This window comes from Lathyrus oleraceus, chromosome 7 (genome assembly GCF_024323335.1).
Source record: "Lathyrus oleraceus cultivar Zhongwan6 chromosome 7, CAAS_Psat_ZW6_1.0, whole genome shotgun sequence".
Lineage (NCBI taxonomy): Eukaryota > Viridiplantae > Streptophyta > Magnoliopsida > Fabales > Fabaceae > Lathyrus > Lathyrus oleraceus.
The window spans coordinates 490,349,471-490,374,101 of NC_066585.1; the positions used below are offsets into that span (position 1 = coordinate 490,349,471).

At 40.0% G+C, this 24,631-nt stretch overlaps 1 protein-coding gene across 1 annotated transcript; it reads left to right on the top strand.

The window, feature by feature from the left end:
- The first annotated feature begins 21,867 nt into the window (after positions 1 to 21,867).
- On the top strand, positions 21,868 to 23,670 carry LOC127104502 (uncharacterized). Its single transcript, XM_051041687.1, has 3 exons — positions 21,868 to 22,586; positions 22,683 to 23,047; positions 23,321 to 23,670. Exons 1-3 carry the CDS (start codon positions 21,868 to 21,870, stop codon positions 23,668 to 23,670), a joined length of 1,434 nt encoding a protein of 477 aa, XP_050897644.1.
- Positions 23,671 to 24,631: the final 961 nt, after the last annotated feature.

Genomic DNA, 24,631 nt, shown 5'->3' on the forward strand with positions numbered 1-24,631 from the left:
GATATGGTGTTGAAAAGGATCCTTCCTCCTCAAAACGATCGAAGGGGCAAGTGGACACCTAATTATGAAGGTCCATTCGTGGTCAAGAAGGTTTTCTCTGGCGGAGCCTTGTTGTTGACGACCATGGATGGCGAGGATTTTCCATCCCCTGTGAATGCGGACGCAGTTAAAAAATACTTCGTATAAAAGAGACCCGCTGGACGAAAAGAATAAAATAGTCCAGGCAAAAATGGGCATCCCGGCGAACCAAAAAACAGAAAGAAAAGGTTCGGGCAAAAATTAGGGATAAAATGAAAAATGTACACCCGGCAAGTCGAAAACCTGGAAAGGCGACTTGGGCAAAAATGGGTATCCCGGTGGACTGAAAACCTGAAAGGGCAGTCCAGGCAAAAGAGGGATTGAAACGAACAACTGCGTCTAGCATGATCGTTTGCTTTGGTTAAAGCATCATGGATAATCCCCGGTAGGGATCAGTCGGAAGCGTCTTGTTCAGAAGGCAGAAAGCACGGAGAGTCTGAGGACATATGGGGTGTAACCGAGTTGGAACTCGATGAGATCACGGGACACATTGCCATTAGGATAGATTTTCCTTTTGTGCGCAATTACCTCTTTTCAGGAATTGCTTCCCTTGTATTGCTCAGTTTGAGCCACACTTTTTCAATCAATAAAATGCACATTCAGTCAAATAATTTTGTTTTTGTTTTTCATTACCGCTTTGATTGCAAAAACATCCAATTATTTTTGATAACGAATCTTTGCATTTTAAGACATACAGGTCCCTTCCAATGCATGTTTATAAGATTGAAAGTTTGAAATCTTATTCGGAAGGTTGAGTGACCCAAGTGTTGAAATCTTGGCACGCCTGGGGCATGGTTTTATCTAACGATCTCTTTTGCGGGTGCTGTTAGGTATTTTCACTCACTTGCAGGTTGTGATGTGGAAGCTTTTGACGAAACAATCCACATGAAGTCCAATCAGGGACGAATGAACAGAAGGACGGTGAAAAGACGGCGAGACGTACAACGATCTTTGGAATTAATCAAGAAGACTCTTCAAAGTCGGAAGATTGAAAAGTTTGTATAAATCCCAGGAGTTCGCTCTCCGTCGAGCACGGAGAAGTTGGGAATACGAGATGATGGAGCAAAAAAGGTCCAGACGAGTCTGGGAGTTCTCAAAATTGGAAAGCTGACATGGGAGTTGGATATGAATACCGTGGTTCGACGAGTCGTCGCGTGTTCAATACCGGACTGTCCTCCTCCCCAAGCAGAGTCGGAATGACTGATTCCCCAGCAGATTCAAGGTGTGTGGATTCCCTAGCAGGGTCAGGATGGTTATCCCCAGCAGGTTTCAGATCGATGCTTTCCCAGCAGCTAGGCCTGAAGGTTGCTGTTTCCCAGCGGAGGTATCTGTGAGTGGTGGTTCCCCAAACAGAGTCTGGAGTGTTGCATCCCCAGCAAGTCAAAGACCGTTGTTTCCCCACAGAGTGCGTTGGTGGTTACTTCCCCATCAATTCCTCGAGCGGATTGGGTGCAAAGGAGGTTTTCCCCAGCAAGGGTTGCTTTTTCCCAGCAGCAGCACTATTCCCCGTCAGGGTGGAATCGGAGTGTTGTCGAGTTCCTCAGCGGAGTGCCTCGAGTCCCCCAGAAGAGTCCCTTGAGGGGGATACTTTTTATGCATTCATCATGTAGCTAAGCATGGCATATTGCATAGTAAATCGCGTAGCATTTCCATAATTATGGAGCATTACGCTGAAAAGAATATCATGCATCATTATTGCAAGCATGAGCTAGTCTCAGACCGTGGTCATCGTTTGAGAGGTGGTTGCCTGAGGGTGAAGGTGTTGCTCCGAGGAGTTTGGCACCGTATTTTTATCAACAATACTTCCCCAGTAGTGCGATACTGGTGGAAACTTTTCCGTCGGACAGAGATGGGAATGAAGATCGCGATCAGCGCGATTCAAGCCGTGGTTACCGCTTGAGGTTTTGGTTTCGCCGGATGGTGAAGATGTTACTCTGAGGAGTTTAACATCGTGGTGATGGATCAACAATATTCCCCAGTAGTGCGATACTGGAGGAGATTTCTGTCGTGCGAGACAAAAGTTGGGAGATGTTACTCTGAGGAGTCTAGCATCATGACGTCAGGTCAGCAGTGTTCCCCAGTAGTGCGATACTGGAGGAAACTTTTCCGTCGGACAGAGATGGAAATGAAGAGCACGATCAGCGCGACTCGAGCCGTGGTTACCGCTTGAGATTTGGTTTCGCCAGATGGTGAAGATGTTACTCTGCGTAGTTCAGCATCGGGACGTTGGGTCAATGGTATTCCCCCCGGTAGTGCGATACTGGAGGAAGATTTCTGTCGTGCGAGACGGAAGTTTGAAGATGTTACTCTGAGGAGTTTTCTTTGGTGTCAAGTAAACATCATTGTTTGGTGTCAGTAAGTGTCGCATCCGCGAAAAAAACAACCGGCGGGCTAAAACAAAAACAAACAGAGCCGCCACTGCGCGTTATTTATCCCAAAATAGGGAAAGGAAACGCTCAGAGAAACCTGGAAAAAGCATGGCCTCGCGACCAAAGAGAAAGAGTAAGGGAGTCGGTTACGCAAGGGGAAGGTATTAGCACCCCTCACATCCGTCGTACTCGACGGGATCCACGCTCTAAGAAAAGAAAAGGTTGCTAAACATCACACACACACACAGGGAACGCAGGTGGGGTTAAGAGAAGGGAGCTCGATAGGACATTGCATCCTATGCCTACATATCTCGTCTGGAACGAGAATCAGAGCTGCTGTAGTTCGGCTCACGCACGCCAAACAACACACGCACCTAAACAGGCAAACATGGAGCCTGAATGCCAATCACTGGGCTTACATCAGCATCCGAACCAAAACATACGCACACTGGAACCCAGATGCCACTCGATGGACTTACACCGGCTTCCAAGCACACAACAAGCACAATCAAACATAATCAGGATACGGACAGCCAATCGCTGGGCTTACATCCATATCTTGACACACAAGCTTAACAAGCAAACACACACAAAAAGGAAAAAAAAGTGCCCGGAGAGGTCTCGCACGACCTCCTGCCTACATACCTCGTCTGGAACAAGGATCAGGGCGATGTAGTTCCCCCTCAAGGGAAAGAAAATCTAGCCAGAAACCAAGGGAAGACACACTACCAGGGAGCTGTACTCGAGCCTAGTGTTGTCATGCATCATTGCCCTACGTTGAGGTTTCTACCTACTTGCGCAACTGCAAGCTAATCCTATCCAGGAAGAAAGCAAGCATACAAGCATACAAGCAAACAGAGCAAACAAATATTCACAAAGCACACACTATAACCAATCAAGTGAGGCTCAAACAATGGGTTTGACTGCCGAAGCAAGTCATCTGTACATGGGTAGTATTCGCTCTTAACCTTGCCATTGCGGGGCTAAGGTGAAGCAGATGAAAGGTGAGTGAAGATTAGACTTCACAGCTCTTATCCCTGTCCAGGGAGAGCTTCAGACAAAGGAGCGTGGGTCCAGAATGGAGGAACCCTTCTACGCTCAAAGACTCTGACTCAATTGTACAAAGTACAAGATCTTGGGTTTGTGTCCCAATGCATCAACACACAGCCGTGTGAGCAGAGGGACGACTCAACAGAATAGTGGGGGATAGATTGCATATCCCTTGGCTTCCACCAATTGCCTTAATCAAGGACTTTACCTGCTTGGCACAAAGTTAAACAATCACAAACATCGCCTCTTAAGGAGGACTTCAGACATTTGCCCGGCCAAGTAACAGGCCGGGTCTCCCATGACTACATGAAGAGTAGAAGTCATACCTCAATTGGTTTAAAAACCAAGTAGCAGCAAGCAAGTTCCTAAGGAACTGTAAGCAACTAAATGTACCTGAAATCAATCAAGTATCATCAGTACTCAGACAGACAAACAATAAACAGCAAATGTTAATCTATACAGACAACACAGGTCAATGCACACAAATGCAAGCTATAAGCTCAAGCTCAAGCTTCATAACCTACAAAACAAAGTCAAATTAGTTCTCAACATCAAACAATCTCAATTTAATTGACTTGAAGCAATCTCCTTAAGCATTGTGCATTTCATCCTAAAAAGTCAAACCAAATGTGAGAAACAAGACCACTAGGCCAAGCCTAGGGTCCAAAAGGGATAAAAAGTTCTAAACAGCAAGTAAAACCAATCCAACATCAAATTCAAACAATTCAAAAGCAAATGCAATTGGTCCCATGCTTATACCATTCTCCATTATCATTTCATGGCCAAAACATGTCAAATTAGGTCAAATACAACACCAAATGACCAAACAGAATGACTTCAATCAAAAGCATACCAAAACAATTCCAAAAATCCTCAAATAATTCACACCTAAACAGGACACATTCAATGTATAGCATGTCAATTTTCAGCTCAATTGGACAAGAGTAAGTAGGCCAATGAAAATCAAGAAATCCAGACACATTTATACAAGCCAATTCAAGGCAACAACACAAGCATCAACTTCCATAATTCATAAAACAGTGACAACAATTAAGAAATGAATGGGACCAAAAGCATGATGTCCTACAATGTGTCTACAATCAACATACCAAATTTCATCTTCATCCAATACCATATGAGAATTTCACAAAAGAAATACAAACATGTGTCACACAATGTTGCAAAATGAACCAACAGTGAAGAAAATTATCAATCAAATTGAAAACTCCATCAAAAATTCCAGAAAAATTCACATGTTATCTTGACACATCAATGATCATTCATGCAAAATTTCCACCCAATCCAACAACCCTAGGTCATGCAAATAAATTCATGAAGTTGACCTAGCTAGCTGTGACACAAATTGTCACACCTAGATTCAAAAAGTCATATCTAATCAACCAAGTACCCAAAAATTACAAACTCTACATGGAAATCACCATCAATGAGTCCAGAATAAGCACAAAAATTTTCATCCATTTCTTTAAGAGTATGAGCATTTCATGTTAAAAATGGCAAGGTGTACAAAAATGTGACACATTCTACTAACCCTAAGCATTTTATTTTTCCACACATGCAAAAAAAATCCAAAAAATATCCATTAAATTCTACACATTCTTATGAGAATAATGCAAAAAATCTCACAAAAATTGGATGAAAAATGAGTGAGATGTGAATTTTCTAAGTTCATGTATCAAATGAAAATAAAAATGAAAAAGAAAATGCAATAATATATAATTAAATAGGCGCCAGTGGCATTTTTGTAATACTAATGCCACTGGCCAAAACGACGGCGTTTCGAAAACACGCAGTGGCGCTTCCTGATTGGTCAGTCCGCGTGCCAAACACCATTCAAACAAGGCAATGCAATTTTGAAGATCAAACAGCATATTTCAAGTGTTCTTGCTCAAGAAATTTCCAGAAAATGCAGAAAATCATGATCCACGAATTGCAACCAAAATCAACGAAATTATATTCATTAGAACCGTCTTCCAACCTAGAATCAAGATATGTGATCCAAATTCCCTAATTCCTCCTATATAATCGGGATCGAGCAAAAATGCAAATGCACATCAAACTTCCAATCATGATTACACATTCAATAATTCACCAAATCAAAAACCAAGCACAACATGTTCATCTACACTGCAAGCTCTACAAAACGCATGTAACAATTGAAGCAAACATTGAGGTCGAGTTTTGGTACCTTGGATGAAGCAGTTGCTGTTCTTGGAGCTTTGGCGCGGGATTCCTTAAAACAGATGAAGGAGAAGCTATAGGAAAGTGAATGCAATGCTTAGCTTGGCTCGAAGTTGCTTCTATTGGAAGAAATTTCAATTCACCATGGATGAGCTCTTCATGAACAGTCACGGATTTGATACTTTCCTCCTCTAATTCCTCAAAACAGTTATAGCCTATGCTTGTAGAAGATCAACCAAACAAAAATCGTGCCAAATGATCAAGATTTGAGGAAGTTTCAATGAATTTTGTTAGATGAAGATCTTGGTGAATTTGGAAAGTTGGAGGGAAAAACAGTTAGAGTTTCTTGTGATTTGTGATTCTGATCAAATTCAGTTACAATTAAGCTCTTATACTTCCACTTAATCACCTTGCTAATCTCAAATTAACCAAAAATGATGTAATTAGCAAAATGTGAAATTTACAAAGCAAGGGCAAAATGGACATTTCACTCTAAGCCTTGTGACAGCTGTATGACAGCTCACACACTCTCCAATTATCAGTTGTGATGTGTTGGCATTTGTCTCATGGCAATTGGCCTTGTAATTTTCATTTTCAACATGCTATGCCAAAATATGCATTTTCAAGTGCAATTCCAAAATGACTTAGTCAAATATTGGACTTTGAAAGTTTATGACAGTTGAAACCACTTCTATTTGGCATATGTGAGGTGTTGCAAAAACTCCCATGCCAAAATTCCAATTATTTCTCAACTTGGACCATTTTGCCCTTGGATTTTTAATTGTACACTTGAAAATTGACCTTTTGCATTGACCATTTTTGATGAATTCCAATTATGCACCATGAAAGTACATGTTAAATGGAGTTTGCACATAAAAAGATCACTCAATTTGGACACTCCATGTGGAAGTTATGCCACTTTGATTATGGGTCATTTTTGAAATTGAATGGACCATAACTTGCCAACCATACATGGGATTTTCAAGTTCTTGGAATTTTTGGAAAGGTGAGACCAAGACCTACAACTTTCATGTTGAACAAATTTTCATTTGAAGCTTCCTTGGACATGTAAATTTGAGGTCAAAAACTTTCCATTTTTGGAAACTTCCATTACAAGTCACTTTCTATTTTTGGCAATTTTTGTTCTGACTTTATTTTCTCCATTCTTGAGCTTTGAAATGTCAAATAACACTTGTTTCAACATGAATGAAGTATATCCAACTCATTTCCACCTCCAAATCCATAAAATCATGCACAGTTGACCACAGTTGACTTTTTCAACTGATAGATGAATTTGGCAATGCACTGATCAAGTTGAGCCTCAAACTCTGATGAAATGGCTCAATTATGAAACCCTAGCCTCCACAAGCTCAATATAATCACCTGATGATCCCCATATCCATTGTAGACCCCATCTCCTAGCCATGCCCTGATTGGCCCAATGCAAATGATCAACCTTATTAGGGTTGACCAGTGGTCAAAACCCTAATCTCAAGGTATCTTGATCAATCACTTGAACTTCTTGGATGATATCAAGACCATGATGATGATGATGTATCACTGCAACCAAGATGAAGATCAATCCCTTTGAGAATCAAAACCCTAATTTGAACTTCCACATCCTCAGATGATTAATGATCCAGTCCAATGAAACCCTAGCTTGCACCGTGACCTCTTTATCTTCTGATCAAGACTTGGAAGATGACTTGCACAATGTAACCACATGATATGCAATGCAATGTCTAATGACCTAAAAAATGATATGCAATATGTTAAGCTAGTCCCAAGAGAGGAGGGCAAATTTGGAGGTGTTACAGTAAGCATCATTGTTCGATGTCCAGTAAACGTCGAGTTTCCTCCCAGTCATTGGTTAATGTCTGGTCGAGTATTCTTTGGTGTCAAGTAAACATCATTGTTCGATGTCCAGTAAACGTCGAGTTCCCTCCCAGTCATCAGAAATGTTTGGTCGAGCTTTCTTTGGTGTCAAGTAAACATCATTGTTCGATGTCCAGTAAACATCAAGTTTCCTCCTAGTCATTGGTTAATGTCTGGTCGAGCTTTCTTTGGTGTCAAGTAAACATCATTGTTCGATGTCCAGTAAACGTCGAGTTCCCTCCCAGTCATCAGAAATGTCTGGTCGAGCTTTCTTTGGTGTCAAGTAAACATCATTGTTCGATGTCCAGTAAACATCGAGTTTCCTCCCAGACATTGGTTAATGTCTGGTCGAGTTTTCTTTGGTGTCAAGTAAGCATCATTGTTCGATGTCCCGAAAACATCGAGTTTCCTCCCAGTCATTGGTTAATGTCTGGTCGAGTATTCTTTGGTGTCAAGTAAACATATTGTTCGATGTCCAGTAAACGTCGAGTTTCCTCCCAGTCATTGGTTAATGTCTGGTCGAGTTTTCTTTGGTGTCAAGTAAACATCATTGTTCGATGTCCAGTAAACGTCGAGTTTCCTCCCAGTCATTGGTTAATGTCTGGTCGAGTTTTCTTTGGTGTCAAGTAAACATCATTGTTCGATGTCAAGTAAACGTCGAGTTTCCTCCTAGTCATTGGTTAATGTCTGATCGAGTTTTCTTTGGTGTCAAGTAAACATCATTGTTCGATGTCCAGTAAACGTCGAGTTCCTTCCCAGTCGTTGGTAAATGTCTGGTCGAGTTTCTTCTGATATGTCGCCATCGGAGTGGCGTTTTGGTGTTACTTCCGGCGTTGCCAGCAGAATTATCACAAGAAAGCGGAGATCGGGGTTCAAATGGAGAAAGGGAAATGTTGAGACATTTTCTAGAGAGCGGGGTTCAAATAGAGATTGGAGTTGAAGATTATATCCGGGATGAGGTCCTCAAGATTATCTTCTGTTCATGTGTCACCTTAGACTTTGGCTGAGGCCAACAGAGGTCGTTATGGGTGTCTTCTGAGGAAGAGATACACATGTTACCTTCCTTTTGTGAAGGTGTACCCTCTGATATGTCGCCATCAGAGTGGTGTTTGGTGTTATTTCCGACGTTGCCAGCGGAATTATCACAAAAAAAGCGGAGAACGGGGTTCAAATGGAGAAAGGGAAATGTTGAGGCATTTTCTGGAGACTGGGGTTCAAATGGAGAAAGGGAGACACGAGGTGTTTTCTGGAGAATGGGGTTCACAATGGCGATCGCAAGTTATCGTCAGGCGACTGGGGTTCAAATGGAGAATGGGGTTCATTATTTTGGCAAACAAGATGTCGGGGTTCAAATGCAGTGATCCGGGATCATTTGCGCGAAGGAATTTCGGGGTTCAAGAAAACGAAAAAAGAGAAATTTTCGGGGTTCAAGAAAAGCATTAAAAAGAGATGATAATTCCCAGCGGATGTGGTGTTCAGGCCATGGTTATCCCTGTGTTACCATTTATTTTGGTATACAGGTCGACAGTTCTGTTTCGGTGATCAGGCCGACTTTCTCCGTACCAGACGGATTTTTCTTCAAGATTGTTTCTTTGCCGATTCTGACAGGCATTGTTAATTATTTTCCCATCAGAGTGCAAATTGTTCGTCTGTTCTTGGTATTCAATCACTCTTCATCCTGATCATCTAAAAGCCGAGGCTATTCATATCGACAGGTTCACAGTGGATTGAATAGGGGCAGCTGTAACTGTCGCATCCTGCGAAAAAACAACCGGCGAGCCTAAAAATAAAAACACACACAGAGCCGCCACTGCGCGTTATTTATCCCAAGATAGGGAAAGGAAACGCTCAGAGAAACCTGGAAAGACATGGTCTCGCGACCAGAGAGAAAAGGTTCGGGAGTCGGTTACGCGAGGGGAAGGTATTAGCACCCCTCACGTCCTAGGTACTCCTAGGGATCCACGTCCTAGAATAAAGAATAGGTTGCTAAACATCACACACACACGGGGAACGCAGGTGGGGTTAAGAGGAACGAGCTCGATAAGGTATCGCACCTTATGCCTACATATCTTGTCTAGAACAAGAATCAGAGCCACTGTAGTTCGGCTTACGCACGCCAAACAACACAAAACATACAAACAAGCAAGGGTGGCAAACATGGAGCCCGACAACCACTGGATGGAATTACGTCGGCATCCGAACCAAAACACACTCCAAACGGCAAACGTGGAGCCCGACTGCCAATCACTGGGCTTACGTCGGCATCCGAACCAAAACACACAATCAGATAACAAGTAAACACACGCAAAAAAGAAAAAGGTTGCCCGGAGTGGTCTCGCACGACCACCTGCCTACATACCTTGTCTGGAACAAGGATCAGGGCGATGTAGTTCCCCTGAAAGGGACTAAATTGCTAACCAGAAACCGGGGAAAGATACACAACTAGGGAGCTGAGACTCGAGCCTAATGTTGTCATGCATCGTTAACCCTAAGTTCGGTTTTCTATCCTACTTGCATAAGCAAACTAACCTAACCAGGAAAGAAGCTAGCACACAAGCATACAATCATATATCATCAAATGAGAACAGGTATCTCAAACAAGCATGTCAATCAGATATCCACATAACACGCACTATAGCCAAACAAGGGGCTCAATCAATCAGGTTTGACTGCCTAAGCAATCGTCTGTACAGGCTGTGTTTGCTCTTAACCTTGCCATTACGAGGCTAAGGTGAAGCAGATGATGGGATGAAGTGAGGATCAGACCTCACAGCTCTTATCCCTAACCAGGGAGAGCTGACAAATGAGCATGGGTCCAGAATAGGGGAACCCTTCTATACTCGATGACTCTGACTCAATGTGCACTGCACAGGATCTTGGGCTTTTGATCTCAATGCTACAACCATGTAATGGGAGCAAAGAGAAGACTCACTGAATAGTGGGGGACAGGCTGCTTGTCCCTACCTTCCACCAATTGCCTTACTTGAAGGACTTTTCCTGCTTGGGCTTAAAAAATAAACATACACAATCATTGCCTCTTAAGGAGGACTTCAGACAATTTGCCCGGCCCGGTAACAGCCGGGTCTCCAGACTACATGAAGTAAGAAGGTTATACCTCAAATGCAAGTTGCTTAAGTAAAGCAAAGCAAAAGTTCACAAGGAACTAAGCAACTAAAGTACCTGGAAACAATCAAACTCAGTCAGTACTCAATCAGACAAACTATACAGCAAACAATCAAACAGTTTAACCAATACAACACAAAGCAAGCTCAAGGCTTAAGCCCAAGCTCCAACACCTACAAAACAATGTTATGTTAGTGTACAAACATCCACAACATCAATTAAAATCAACTTGTATCATTCTCCATGTACATTATGCTTTTGATCCTGAAAAACCAAGCAAACATTAGCAACTAGACCACTAGGCCAAGCCTAGGGTCCACAAGCAAGAAAAAAGTTAAAACAGCAAGGTATCCACCATCCAACATCAAATTAACATCAAACAAGATCAAACATCATTGGTCTCATGTTTATATCATCCATCATGCTCAATTCATGCACAAAACAATCCATATGAGGTCAAATGAACCACCAAGCATACAAACAGAAGTATTGCATTCAAATCCCTATCAAAATAAATCCAAAAATTCTCAAATTAAATACACCTAAACAGGGGATAATCAAGGTCTACCATGTCAAATTTGAGCTCAATTGGGCAAATGGAACCATGTCAATGAAAATCATCAAAAACAGACACAATTTCATGCTTCAATTCACACCATCAATGCATACATCCAATTCAAAAATTCATATCTCATTGAAAACAAAAAAGAAATGGATGAGACCAAAACAGGGAGGTCACACAACGTGTCTAGTTCATGCATATCAAATTTCATGGCCATACAATACAATATGAGGATTTCCCAATCAATCTACCAACATGTATCACATGAGCTTGCAATTTCAATCACCAGAAATGAAAAATCATGATCAATTAGAAAAGGCAGTGAAAAATTCTACAAAAATTCATACAACATCCTAACATATCAACAATTCACCATGCCAAATTTCATTCAATTCTAACATGCATAGGTTATCCAATTAAATTCAACAAGTTGACATCAAGAGGTGTGACACAAATTGTCACACCTAAGTTCCAGAATTTGCTGCTCTCTGACCAGGTATCAAAAATTCATGAAATTTACATATAAATAATCCTCAATGAGTCAAGAACCACCACAAAAATTTTCAGTCATTTATCTTATGATATGAGTATTTCATGATCAAATTGCCAAAATGTATCAAAATGTGACATACATTAGAAAACCCTAGGTCAAATAAAATATTTGCCATGCACAACTTTGACCAATAGGTCAAAAAAATCCTACACTCAACAAGGAAGTCAACAAAATTTTTCTCATATTTTTCTGATTTTTTCCCTATTTTTTATGAATTTTTTAATGTCCTAAACAATTTCTAATAATTAATTAAAATATCAGTGGCATTTTTGTAAATTGTTACTGGCGCGGGAGGGAAACAGCTTTTTCAAATTTTCAAACTGAAAAATGGATCTAACACGCTTCTTTTCATCGTCTTCACCCAATAATTTCCAGAATTCTCAAAAATCGATGAACATCAAAGCTTCATGAAAATTGGCATGGCTATAGTCAAACGAACCGTCTAAACTCCTACAATCCGAATATGAAACTCGTTTGTCCTAATTGTTCCTCTATCAAACAAATCGATTGAGTTAGGGTTTACATTCAAATGTTCATCTCCAGATTTCTCAATCTACGGTTAACTATTCACAAATCTACAAACATATCTACGACCTACACAACAAGAACTACCAAACGCATATAAGAATGGAACATTCCATGAGATTCGAAAAACCTCAAACCTGTAATGGCAGTCGCGATTTGCTGCTCCTCACGTGCTTTTCTCCACAAACAGTTGCGCCAATAGCTTTAGGAAGTTGAATGATGCGTCCAGTTCCAATTGATATTGATCCTAGAGCTCTTAATTCGAATTTGCCATTGTTGAGGTGTTCTTGAACAGTTGCGATTGGCCAAGCTTTTCACTCCAATCTTCCAAAATAGTTGGTGTAGATGATGATGTGAGTTCAAAGCAACAAAAATCGTGTGAATTGGTTGAAGAATGATGAAGAATTCTCAATTTGAAGTTTCAATGTTCTTGATGAAATTTGAGAGAATTGGGAGGTTTCTAGATCCAATCTTGGAGAATGTGTTTTCTGTTATGATTAGGCAATGATTTAGATTATATATGTTGGCTTAATCCATGCTTAATCCACTTGATTAGTTAAATGGCATGTTAAGTGAAAGTGGTAATTGTGCAAATAAGGGCAAAATTGTCAATTCCATAGCCAGCTCATTGACACCTGTTTTGACACCTCACACAACCCCTAAATATCATGTATGAGCTGTAGGAACTTGTCCCATGCTGATTGGTTGCTCCATTCTCAAATTCACTATGTGTATGCAAAATGACCAATTTTCACCATTTCACTTTTCAAGCCAAATCTCAATTTAAAAGGCCTATGCATGAAATGAATATTCAAACACACTCCAAATGCCATTCCTGAGGTGTTGGAAAAAGTCCCATTCAAAAATTCCAATTATTTTGAGAGTTGGACAATTTTGCCCCTGGTCCAATTCAGCTGTCCAGTTGAAAAGTGACTTTTTGCCTTGGCCATTTTTGGGAAAATCCAATGATGCACCCTCAAAGTACATGTCAAATGGAGTTTGTGCATATAAAGAACTTGCAATTTGGACAAAGTATGTGGTAGTTATGGCCTCCTGATTACGGGTCTTTTCTGAAATTCACTGAGCCATATCTTGCAAACCATACATTGGATTTTCAAGTTCTTGGACTTTTTGGAAAGGTGAGAACAAGATCTACAACTTTCATGTTGAACAATTTTTCATTTGAAGCTTCCTTGGACATCTGTTTTTGAGGTCAAAAACTTTCCATTTTTGGAAACTTCAGTTACAGGTCACTTGCTATTTTTGGCAGTTCTTGTCCTGACTTGATTTTCTTCCTTTTTAAGCTTTGAGATGTCATTTAACACTTGTTCCAACATGAATGAAGTGTGTCTAACTCATTTCCACCTCCACATCCATCAAATCATGTACAGTTGACCACAGTTGACTTTTTCAACTGATAGATGAATCTGGCAATGCATAGATCAAATTAAACCCCAATCTTCAACTGAAATGGCTCAAGGGTGACACCCTAGCCTCAATAATCACCATATAATCATAGAATGAACCTCATCTCCATCATAAACCCCATCTCCTGGTCCAGCCCTGACTGGCCCAATACAACTGATTAGGGTTGACCAGTGGTCAAAACCCTAATCTCAAGGAATGAGCTTCAATGTCCTGATTAAATCAAATCATGATGATGATGATGTATCAATGCAAACAAGATGAAGACCAATATCCCTTGAGAATCATGAAACCCTAATTCACAGTCCAATCCTCAGATGGCCATGATCAGTCAATAAAACCCTAGCTTGCATTTTCTGACTTCCTATCTCCTGATCAAGACTTGGGAAGATAGCTTGCACACTGTAACCACATGATATGCAATATGAAATGCCTAAAGTCCTAAGATGATATGCAAATATGTTAATGCTAGTCCCAAGAGAGGAGGGCAAATTTTGAGGTGTTACAGTAACACCTCAAAATTTGCCCTCCTCTCTTGGGACTAGCTTAACATATTGCATTGCATTTATTAGGTCATTAGTCATTAGCATGTTTCATATCATGTGGCTACATTGAGCAAATCATCCTCCTAGGTCTTGATCAGAAGATAAAGAGGTTGAGATGCAAGTTAGGGTTTCATTGAACTGATCACTAGCCATCTGAGGGTGTGTGATTCAAATTAGGGTTTCTTGATTCTCAAGGGGGTTGAGCTTCATCTTGGTTGAAATGGCACATCATCATCATCATGGTTTTGTCATCACCAAGAGATTCTTCATGCTTGATCAGATACCTTGAGATTAGGGTTTTGACCTCTGGTCAACCCTAATCAGTTGTATTGGGCCAATCAGGGCTTGGCAAGGAGATGAGGTTTTCAATGGATATGGGGATCATCATATGGTTTTATTGAGCTTATGGAAGCTAGGGTTTCATCATTGAGCCATTTCATCAGGAGTTTGAAGCTCAAGTTGATCAATGCACAGCCAATTCATCTATCAGTCAGAAAAAGTCAACTGTGGTCAACTGTGCCTGAATTGATGGATTTGGAGGTGGGAGAGGGTTAGAGACACTTCATTCATGTCCAAACAAGTTTCATTTGACATTTCAAACATCAAGAATGAAGAAAATAAAGTCAGATGGAAACTTTCCAAAAATAGAAAGTGACTTGTAATTCAAAATTGCCAAAAATGGAAAGTTTTTCTCCTCAAAATTGCATGTCCAAAAATGCTTCAAATGAAATTTTGTTCAACATGAAAGTTGTAGATCTTGCTCTCACCTTTCCAAAAAGTCCAAGAACATGAATTTATCATTTATGGTTGGCAAGTTATGGATTGATTATTGTCCAAAAAAGTTAAATTTCAAAGTGGCATAACTTTTGATTCACAAGGCCAAATGGAGTGAGGTTTCTTTGAGAAAAATTCTTTTGATGTCCTCTATCCAAAACAAGCATTGCATTTCATGAAAACTCATCACATAAAAAGTCCATTTTTCAAGTGGACTTAATTTGAAAAGTGGAGGGAAAAAGGTGTTTTTGCAAAATATTCATTGTTTTCACATGATTCCACTTGCATTAGCTCACCAATACCATTTGAAACTTGCTCAAACCAGAAATTTTTACTGTTACATTGCATTGCACAAGAGAGGTGAATTGACCAATTGGCATTTAGCATGAAACTTTGATTTTCACTAATCATGTGCATTTTCACTAATCATGATTACTAACATCATTAACATAACATATATAAACTAAATTGTAACTGTTTTCTGATTAGCAACAACAGAATCAAGATCTAGATCTAGAAATCACAAAAACTCTTCATCTTTCTCTCTCACTTTTTTTCCAAAAATCTCCACAAACCTTGCATTGTTCTTCATCAATTCATCATTTACATGCATAATTGAAGCTTTTGGAAGTAAAATCTTGGAGAATTCAAGCTCAATTGTGGACTGTTGCATCAAGCTTCAACAATGGCAAATTGAGATTTCAGCAAAATCGTGCACAATCAACACACAAACCTTGCTTCATTCAATCATCCAAGCATCATAGAGTTTCTGTTTTGCCTTTTCCAAGCTTGATACACACGAATTCACAACTGTCATCAAATTAAGGTCAGTTTTCGAATTCAATGATTCATGAAATTGATTGATGATTTGGATAGATCTTTCTTAGTAGATCATTCTGCAATTTGTTTCACTAAATTTGGTTGAGAAATGAGAGAGTTACATTGATTTGAAGTTTCATACATGAAGATGTTTGCATTCGATTCTCTTTAATTAGCAAGAGTTAGGATTAATGGATGTGATATTCATGATGTGCTTGGAAAGACCTTTCCATTGATATAAGGTTTGTGTGATTTGGTGGAAATTTGTTCATGCTGGAAAATTAGGGAAGAACGCGTATGAATGCTTAGAAATTTTCTAGAATTCCATGCTTTGATCTTCATTAGTGCTACTGTACATGATAATAGGTGTTAGCGCACACTTGTTTTTGAACCTGTACAGGCTTCGATTCCGTGCCACAACACATTCCACCTTTTGCCTTTTCTTTTTTTTCTCTCATATGCTTCATGCTTCACATGCTTCATTTCATTTTTTTATTTTTTCCCTTGCTTCCAAAATTCATAACTCATGAAATAATGATCCAAATTGGATGAAATTTTTTGTGCCATGATCCTTGCAATGTCCTCAATTTAATGAATATTTTTGTGGAAATTGTGCACGCGTGTTTTTTTTTGAATGGCCTAGGGTTTGTTTAGGTGTGTTCTTTCTTGCACATTGCTTGGTATTTTGATCATGAAATGATGATGATTAATTGGATGGAGCTGAAATTTTGCATGCTTATTCTAGAGACCTTCATGGACATTTTGGCTTTGAGTTTGCTATTTTATCATTCCTGGATTGTGAGATATGATCATTTGAATCTAGGTGTGACAATTTGTGTCACACCATTTCTTGTCTAACTTTATGAATTTTGTTACCATGCCATATGAACTTGAAATGAGCTGAAATTTTGCATGTTGATACTTCTGGATGTTAGGTTCACATGTGAATTTCTGTAGAATTTTTGGATGTGTTTCCAATTTGATTGAGAATTTCCTTTCTGTTTGACCAAATGTGGACCTTTTGTGAGTCATGATTTTAATTGATTTGTGAAATTCTTGATATGTATTGGATGGACTTGAAATTTTGTGGAGTGATTATAGACACATTAAAGTTTGTCATGGTGTTGGTTTGGTGCATTTATCATGTTCCTACACTGTTTTATGCTTGCTTGAAGTTGATACATGAAATTGTGCCTTGTTTGGACTTGCATGAGCATGACTTGACTTGATGAATTTAATTGCCTTGCTTCCCATTGTCCAATTGGCTTGAAATTTGGTGTGATTGACATGTAGTGAATGCTGTTTGGCTGTGAATTTTTTGGAGATTTATTGAATTGTTTTGGATTGAGTTTGAATTGATTCATTCTGTTTGGTCCAATGAGCTTTGAAATGACATGTTTTGCCTTCTATGCTTCATGAAATGATCTTGGTAAATGATATGAACATTGGACCAATTGGATTTGTTTCTAAATTGATTGAACTTGATTTTTGATAATTTTCATGTTCTGTTTTGAAATATTGATCCTCCTTTGACCCTAGGCTTTGTCCTAGGGGTTTGCTTCTCATGATTGAGTTGTGTTTTCAGGACAAAAGGCAAATGGAATGGAGGAATTAATGCACTTGGTTTGAGTTGCTCATGTGAATGATGTTGATTAACATTAATTTTGTTTTGTAGGTGGTTTCTAATTCATTTGTGTTGAGCATTGGCTTATGCTTTGCTTGATGCATTGCTTGTGTACAGTTAACTGTTTAACTTGTAGTTTGTCTGTTTGACTGTTTGAGCTGAGTGCTGACTGAATTAGATTGATTTCAGGTACCTTAGTTGCTCTAGTTCATTTTGAACTTGCTTGTGCTGTTGCTTGGTTGTGTTAACCAATTGAGGTAGAATTTCTTTTCTCCATGTAGTCTGGAAGACCTGGCCTGTTACTTGGCCAGGCACCTGTCTGAAGTCCTCCTTAAGAGGCAATGATTGTGCTTGTTTATCTTTGTCCCCAAGCAGAAAAAGACCTTGAATAAGGCAATTGGCAGACACAAGAGATGTGCAATCCATCTCCTGCTCTTCTGTTGAGTCATCCCTTGGCTCACATTACATGTTGATGCCTTGAGGATAGTAACCCAAGATCCTTGTACAGTTGTACAGTTGAGTCAGAGTCATAAGTGTAGAAGGGTTCCCACTTTCTGAACCCACACTTCTTTGTCTGAAGCTCTCCCTGGCCAGGGATAAGAGCTGTGAGGCACACCCCTCACTTCCTATTTCATCAGCTTCACCCTGACTCTCAATGTCAGGGTTAAGAGCTAACCTCACCCTGATACAGTTGGCTTGCTTTTGCAGCCTAACCCTTGATTGAGCCACATCTGTCTGTATATAGTGTGTGCTAACTGTGAATGTTTGCTTTGTTTTGATTGTGCTTGCATGCTTTGCTTTGCCTGGTTAGGATTAGCTTGCTGCTTGTGCAAGTAGATAGAAAACTCAACCTAGGACCATTGTGGAATACATGATAACTATTAGGCTCGAGTCAGTCTCCCTTTTAGTTGGTCATTTCCCAGTCTCTGGTTAGGAGATAGTATCTCCCCTGTTAAGGGGAACTACGTTGCCCTGATCCTCATACCAGATGAGGTACGTAGGCAGGAGGTCGCACGAGATCTCTCCGGGCACCCTTTTTGTTTTTCACCCTTTTTGTTTTTCACCCTTTTTGTTTTTCACCCTTTTTCTTTTTGTGTGTGTTTGCTTGACAGTTGCTAGGCTCGAGTTCCCGACTCCTTAGTAGCTTGTTGCTTGTTCTTCTTGTGTGTGTAGGAGATGGATGTAAGCCCAGCAATTGGCATTCCGTATCCTTTTGTTGTGTGCTTGGAGTCCGGTATAAGTCCATCAAGTGGCATCTGGTTTCCAGTGTGGGTTTGTTTGGTTCGGAAGCTGATGTAAGTCCAGCTATTGGCGTTCAGGTTCCATGTTTGCCTTTTTGTGCGTGTGTTTGTTTCGGCGTGCGTGAGCCGAACTACGGTAGCTCTGATTCTCGTTCCAGACGAGATACGTAGGCATAGGATGCGATGTCCTAGCGAGCCCTCTTCCCCCTTTTCCCATCTGTGTTTCTTGTGTGTGTGATGTTTGTTTTAGCAACCTTTTTTCTATCTTTTGTGCGTGGATCCCGTCGAGTATGACGGACGTGAGGGGTGCTAATACCTTCCCCTTGCGTAACCGACTCCCGATCCCATTCTCTTTGGTCGCGAGACCATGCTTTTTCCAGGTTTACTCTGAGCGTTTCCTTTCCCTCTTTGGGATAAATAACGCACGGTGGCGGCTCTGTGTTGTTTTTGTTTTAGCCCGCCGGTTGTTTTTCGCGGATGCGACAGGTATCCCTCTTTGTTTTAGGAGATTGGTATAAGTCCAGTGATTGGCATCCGGTATCCGCTTTTGTTAACTTTGTCTGATACTTTGTTTACCTTTTATTTGCATTGTTGCCTAGTCCAAAGGAATCACTTGAATCATCTTCCATATGATTTCAAGAGGTGAACATCTAAGAAGTTTTACTTCCTCACCCTTCCATTTTTTTGTGTGTTTTCAAAACCCCTTTTCACATGTTAATTCAAAAACTTTGACATCTATTGTGCAAACATTTTGACATGTCTTTCAAATTAGAAACCTAGGCCTTAAGCCTTTGACATTTTCAAACTTCATTTTCTCAATACTTCTTTGAATCAAATTCTAATCATACTTTGACTTCATTTTTGTGAATAATCCTAATTGGTTAACTTCACTCATTCAATTGTTTTGTGGCTTTGTCCATTCTTGATAAGTTTTCATGCATTAGCCATAGGTTTGATTTATCCTAGTTGGTTGATGTTAATCTCACCTTTTGTCCTTAGTCATTGAATTGTAAGACTTCCTTGCTTATTATAGGGTTAACCCCTCACTAGCAAGTTGAAGCTTTTCTCACATGGTGGACTTGTTGTTTGTATAAGGTTGAGTTTTCTCCCGTGGATAACGAAAGACCTTAGGGCTTTTGTTTTAAAATGAACTCACTCATATTTTGGAAATCTTTTAGCCGAACTACGGCGTTTTGATCCTTACCTTCCATGGAAAGGTACGTAGGCAGCGGGTTCATCCGTTCAAACACAAAAACATTAAAAATTGTATATTCTTTTCTCATCCCTTCAATCATTGTTTGCACAATATATGTCATAAACAAATAAACTTTTTGTACAACAAGTGTGAAAAGAGGCTCCCTATGAGTACCTAGGACGTTTTGGGTGCCTAACACCTTCCCATTGCGTAATTAACCCCTTACCCAGATCTCTGACCTTTTCATTAGTTTTCTATGTGTAAAACTTCTTAGGCTTTTGTTCGCTTTTTAGCCAATCCTTTGGATAAATAAAAGTGCGGTGGCGACTCTATCTTTGTATGCTTTGCTTTTGGTTTAATCAATAAATCATAAAGTGACGAATACACCGCTACACTAAGCAGAAGGGATCTAAGCATAATGCCCCCATCAAGAAACAACAATGGGCTGCTAGATTAGCTCACACATCTCTAAGGGAATCTACCAGAGAAGACTGGTAATTTGACAGTGGTTGCTCAAGACATATGACTGGGATGGAGAACTTATTGGTAGATAGACAACCTCATGCTACCAGTTATGTGACCTTTGGTGATGGAGCTAAAGGAAAAATCAAAGGTGTTGGTAAGCTGAACAGTCCTGGAGTTCCAGAATTGAAAAATGTGTTGTTAGTAAAAGGACTAACTGCTAATCTCATCAGCATAAGCCAGTTATGTGATCAAGGCTTCAATGTACAGTTCACTAAGGAAGAATGTGTTGCGATGAATGGAGAAAATAAGGAAGTTATGAGAGGAACCAGATCCAAAGATAACTGCTATCTATGGGAACCTGAAGTCTCAAACTATTCCTCTATGTGTTTCTTAGCCAAGGAAGAAAAGGAAGTGAAACTGGGGCATAGAACACTTGGACATCTACATTTAAGAGGAATGAAGAAGATCATATCCAAGGAAGCAGGCAGAGGAATTCCCAAGATGATTATGGATGAAGGAAAAGTCAGTGGAGAATGTCAGGTGGGCAAGCTAGTCAAGATGTCACATCCTAAGCTTGGACATCCTAAACCATCCAAAAATCTGGAACCTTTGCACATGGACTTAATGGGACCTATGCAGATTGAAAGTCATGAGTTGTCCTCACCTATTATTCCTCATCAAAATGGTGTAGGTGAAAGGAAGAAACAGAGTTGTGTATCATTATCCACTGCAGAAGCTGAGTACATAGCCTCTGGCAGCAGTTGTTCCCAATTGGTATGGATGAATCAGATGCAGACTGAGTACAATGTCACTCAGAATGTCATGACATTGGATGTTAATCAGTTTGAAGATTTAAGGGGCAAAGTGGGAATAGGTCCTTCTGAGGAATTATAGCAACTAATGATGTTAAGTATTTACTATTTAATAATTCAAATTATTAAACATGTGAGAGTATGCTCTGATTGGTCAACAAATAATAGCTATTACTCTTGCAACAAGCGCTACCTCTTCCATCGTTTCAACTTTCATTCACGCAAGCATTCTCTCAAAGAAACTGTTCAGTTCGCCTCTAAGATATTCATCATGTCTCAACAATCCAACTCATCTTCCTCCAAGAACATGTCTGATTCCTCTAGCTCTGAACCATGCAACCCTAACAGAGAAGATCCTGTTGCTGACTCTGGGGCAAAGTGGGAATAGGTCCTTCTGAGGAATTATAGCAACTAATGATGTTAAGTATTTACTATTTAATAATTCAAATTATTAAACATGTGAGAGTATGCTCTGATTGGTCAACAAATAATAGCTATTACTCTTGCAACAAGCGCTACCTCTTCCATCGTTTCAACTTTCATTCACGCAAGCATTCTCTCAAAGAAACTGTTTAGTTCGCCTCTAAGATATTCATCATGTCTCAACAATCCAACTCATCTTCCTCCAAGAACATGTCTGATTCCTCTAGCTCTGAACCATGTAACCCTAACAGAGAAGATCCTGTTGCTGACTCTGCGAATACCTCGCATGCAAGAAGACCTAAAGAAATTGTGTCAGGCTTCTCCTCAGCAATCGTGCTTGATGAACAAACCAGAGAAGGTTCCAGGTATGTTCATAATGCCATTGCCACTATGGTGACCGGAATACTGTCTGGTAATCATAAGGTCCTTGGGGTTTCCATTCCCTTAAACGCCATTAAACCTGATAGTGTTGCTTATCAAGAAAATATTGAGTCTTTAGGAAAGAATATCTCTGATGATGTTGAGAAAACTGGTGCTCATAAGGAGTCAAATGTTGACAAACCCTTAGATAGTGTGGCTGGTGAGGAAGTTCATGTCACTCATGATGTCATTAACAACCCTAACTGTGAGGCTGAAACAGTAGACCTAGAGGAATTTTCTGATAATGAGTTGTTGTCCTCAGTCGTCCCTAGCATAGCCAAAAGGGTGAGGACTAGAAGAGAAAAGAAAACAGTGTCTCTAAGGTCCCCCAGAAAGAAGATTGATGTGCCAACCTCTTCCAATCCAAAGGTGGCAGTCGAGAGTTCCCTCGAGAGGAAAGAGCATGGTCCAACAAAATCTTGGAGCAAAGGGGTGCCCAAGAAAAAGAAGACCAAGTCTGTTGTTGTTGAGTCTGACTCAGATGTTCCATGTGATGTCCCTGACACTGTGTCAAAGAAGAAGCCAACCACTAGCAAGCTTGCAGCTAGTGTCCCTGAGGTACCAGTTGACAACATATCGTTTCATTTTGCTTCAAGTGTAAACAGGTGGAAATATGTTTATCAGAAGAGGCTGGCTTTGGAGAGGGAATTGGCTCAGAATGTCCTGGAATGTAAGGAGATTATGGACCTTATTCAAGAGGTTGGTTTAATGAAAACTGTGACTCAATTCTCAAAGTGCTATGAGATGTTAGTGAAGGAATTTATGGTCAATGTGTCTGAAGAATGTGCTGATGGAAAGTCTAAGGAATTCAGAAAAGTGTATGTGCGAGGCAAGTGTGTACATTTCTCTCCCTCGGTGATCAACATGTATTTGGGAAGGCCTGATGTAGCTCAACCTAAACTTGAGGTGACTGACAACAAAATCTATCAAGTCATCACTGCTAATCAAGTAAGGAAGTGGCCTCTTAAAGGTAAGTTGGTGGCCAACAAACTGAGTGTCAAGTATGCAATGCTGCACAAAATTGGAGCTGCTAACTGGGTGCCCACCAATCATAAATCTACAGTTGCTGTAATGCTTGGAAAGTTCATATATGTTGTTGGAACCAAAGCCAATTTTGACTATGGATCCTATATTTTTGATCAAACTTTGAAGCATGCATGAAGCTTCAGTGTGAAGGGGCCTATAGCCTTTCCTTCTCTCATCTGTGGTATTGTGTTGAATCAATTTCCAAACATATTAACAGAGAATGATTCTGTGAAGAGAAGAGATAGCCCTTTGTCCTTCAATCATAAACTATTCCTAGGTACGCATGTTCCTGACATTGCCATGGCAACAGGTGAAACATCAAGTGTATGCAATCAACCAGGTAAAGCTGCTGTCATTGCAATGCTCAAAGAAACGTGCAAGGAGTTAGGGGCAAGGAAGCTCAATTTGGAAAATTTGATTATCAAGTTGGAGATGACTGAAGGTGATGTGCTTGGTCAAGCTGCTGCTGCTGCAGAAGGAGATGAAAGACAAGGTGAAGAGGGAGAAGCAGATGTCAGTCCTAATGATGGCACAGATGATGATGCTGACTCTGAGTTAGATAACTAGATCATTTCATGTGTTTTTGAAAATTGTGTGTAATTTTATTTTGTTTTGGTCTGTAATATTAAGTGTTGCTTTGGCAACATTTTTGACAAAAAGGGGGAGTAACACCTGTACCCTAGGACAACAGATTTGTTTGAACAGAGTTATTTGAAGTTGAAGGTCCTCTACCAGAGGTTATGCTGCTGTTTGAAGTGTTTAACTTCTGTGTGTGCTGAGTGTGTTGTTGTTCAACTTCTGTGTGTGCTGAGTGTGTTGCTGTTCAACTTCTATGTGTGCTGAGTGTATTAGCTAATTTAATTCTCTGCTTGGATGTGTGTTTTCCGCTGCTGTGAACTCTGTTGTGATGCCAAGTTGTTTTAGCCAAAAATTTGCCAAAGGGGGAGTTTGTAGATGTTTTTGATTGACTGCATTTTGTGTTAAAACACTAACTGTACTCTGATGTCTTGACTGATGTCATGACATGCTTGAGTAGTATGATGCAGGATTAGCTAATACAGGATTTACTGAATGTCAAACTGAATGTTATGACATTCATCCCTGACAGCAGATACTGAAATATAGGCCAGTCAGTTTTTCTGGTATAGTTCAGTATTTATTACAGGCTGCTGTTTCAGGAAACCAACAGCTGAGCTAGAATTAAAGATGTTTAGCATATGGCCTATGATCTGGACGTCAAACTGAATGTTATGACATTCATTCCTGACAGCATATGCTAAAGTGTAGGCTAGTTAGTTTTTCTGTTTCAGTATTTTTCTCAGACTATTTTTCAGGAATCTAACAACTGAGCTAAAATCCAGGAAACTAACAACTGAGCTACAATTAAGAGGCCTAGCATATAGCCTATTTGTTAGCACCCTAATATGTGGAAATTAGGTTAACTTGCTTAACCTTATTTTTAGGAAATTCAAGTACAAGGCCCAAGTGCTGCTTTATAAAAGGATGGCAATCCTACTTTCAGCGACTC

Excerpts from the sequence above, each read along its gene's own strand:
- LOC127104502 (XM_051041687.1), top strand. The coding sequence starts at position 21,868 with ATGTCTGATTCCTCTAGCTCTGAACCATGTAACCCTAACAGAGAAGAT. Across the intron at positions 22,587-22,682 it reads TGTGATGTCCCTGACACTGT|GTGGAAATATGTTTATCAGA; the intron begins GTCAAAGAAGAA and ends AAGTGTAAACAG. Across the intron at positions 23,048-23,320 it reads AAGGAAGTGGCCTCTTAAAG|AGAATGATTCTGTGAAGAGA; the intron begins GTAAGTTGGTGG and ends ACATATTAACAG.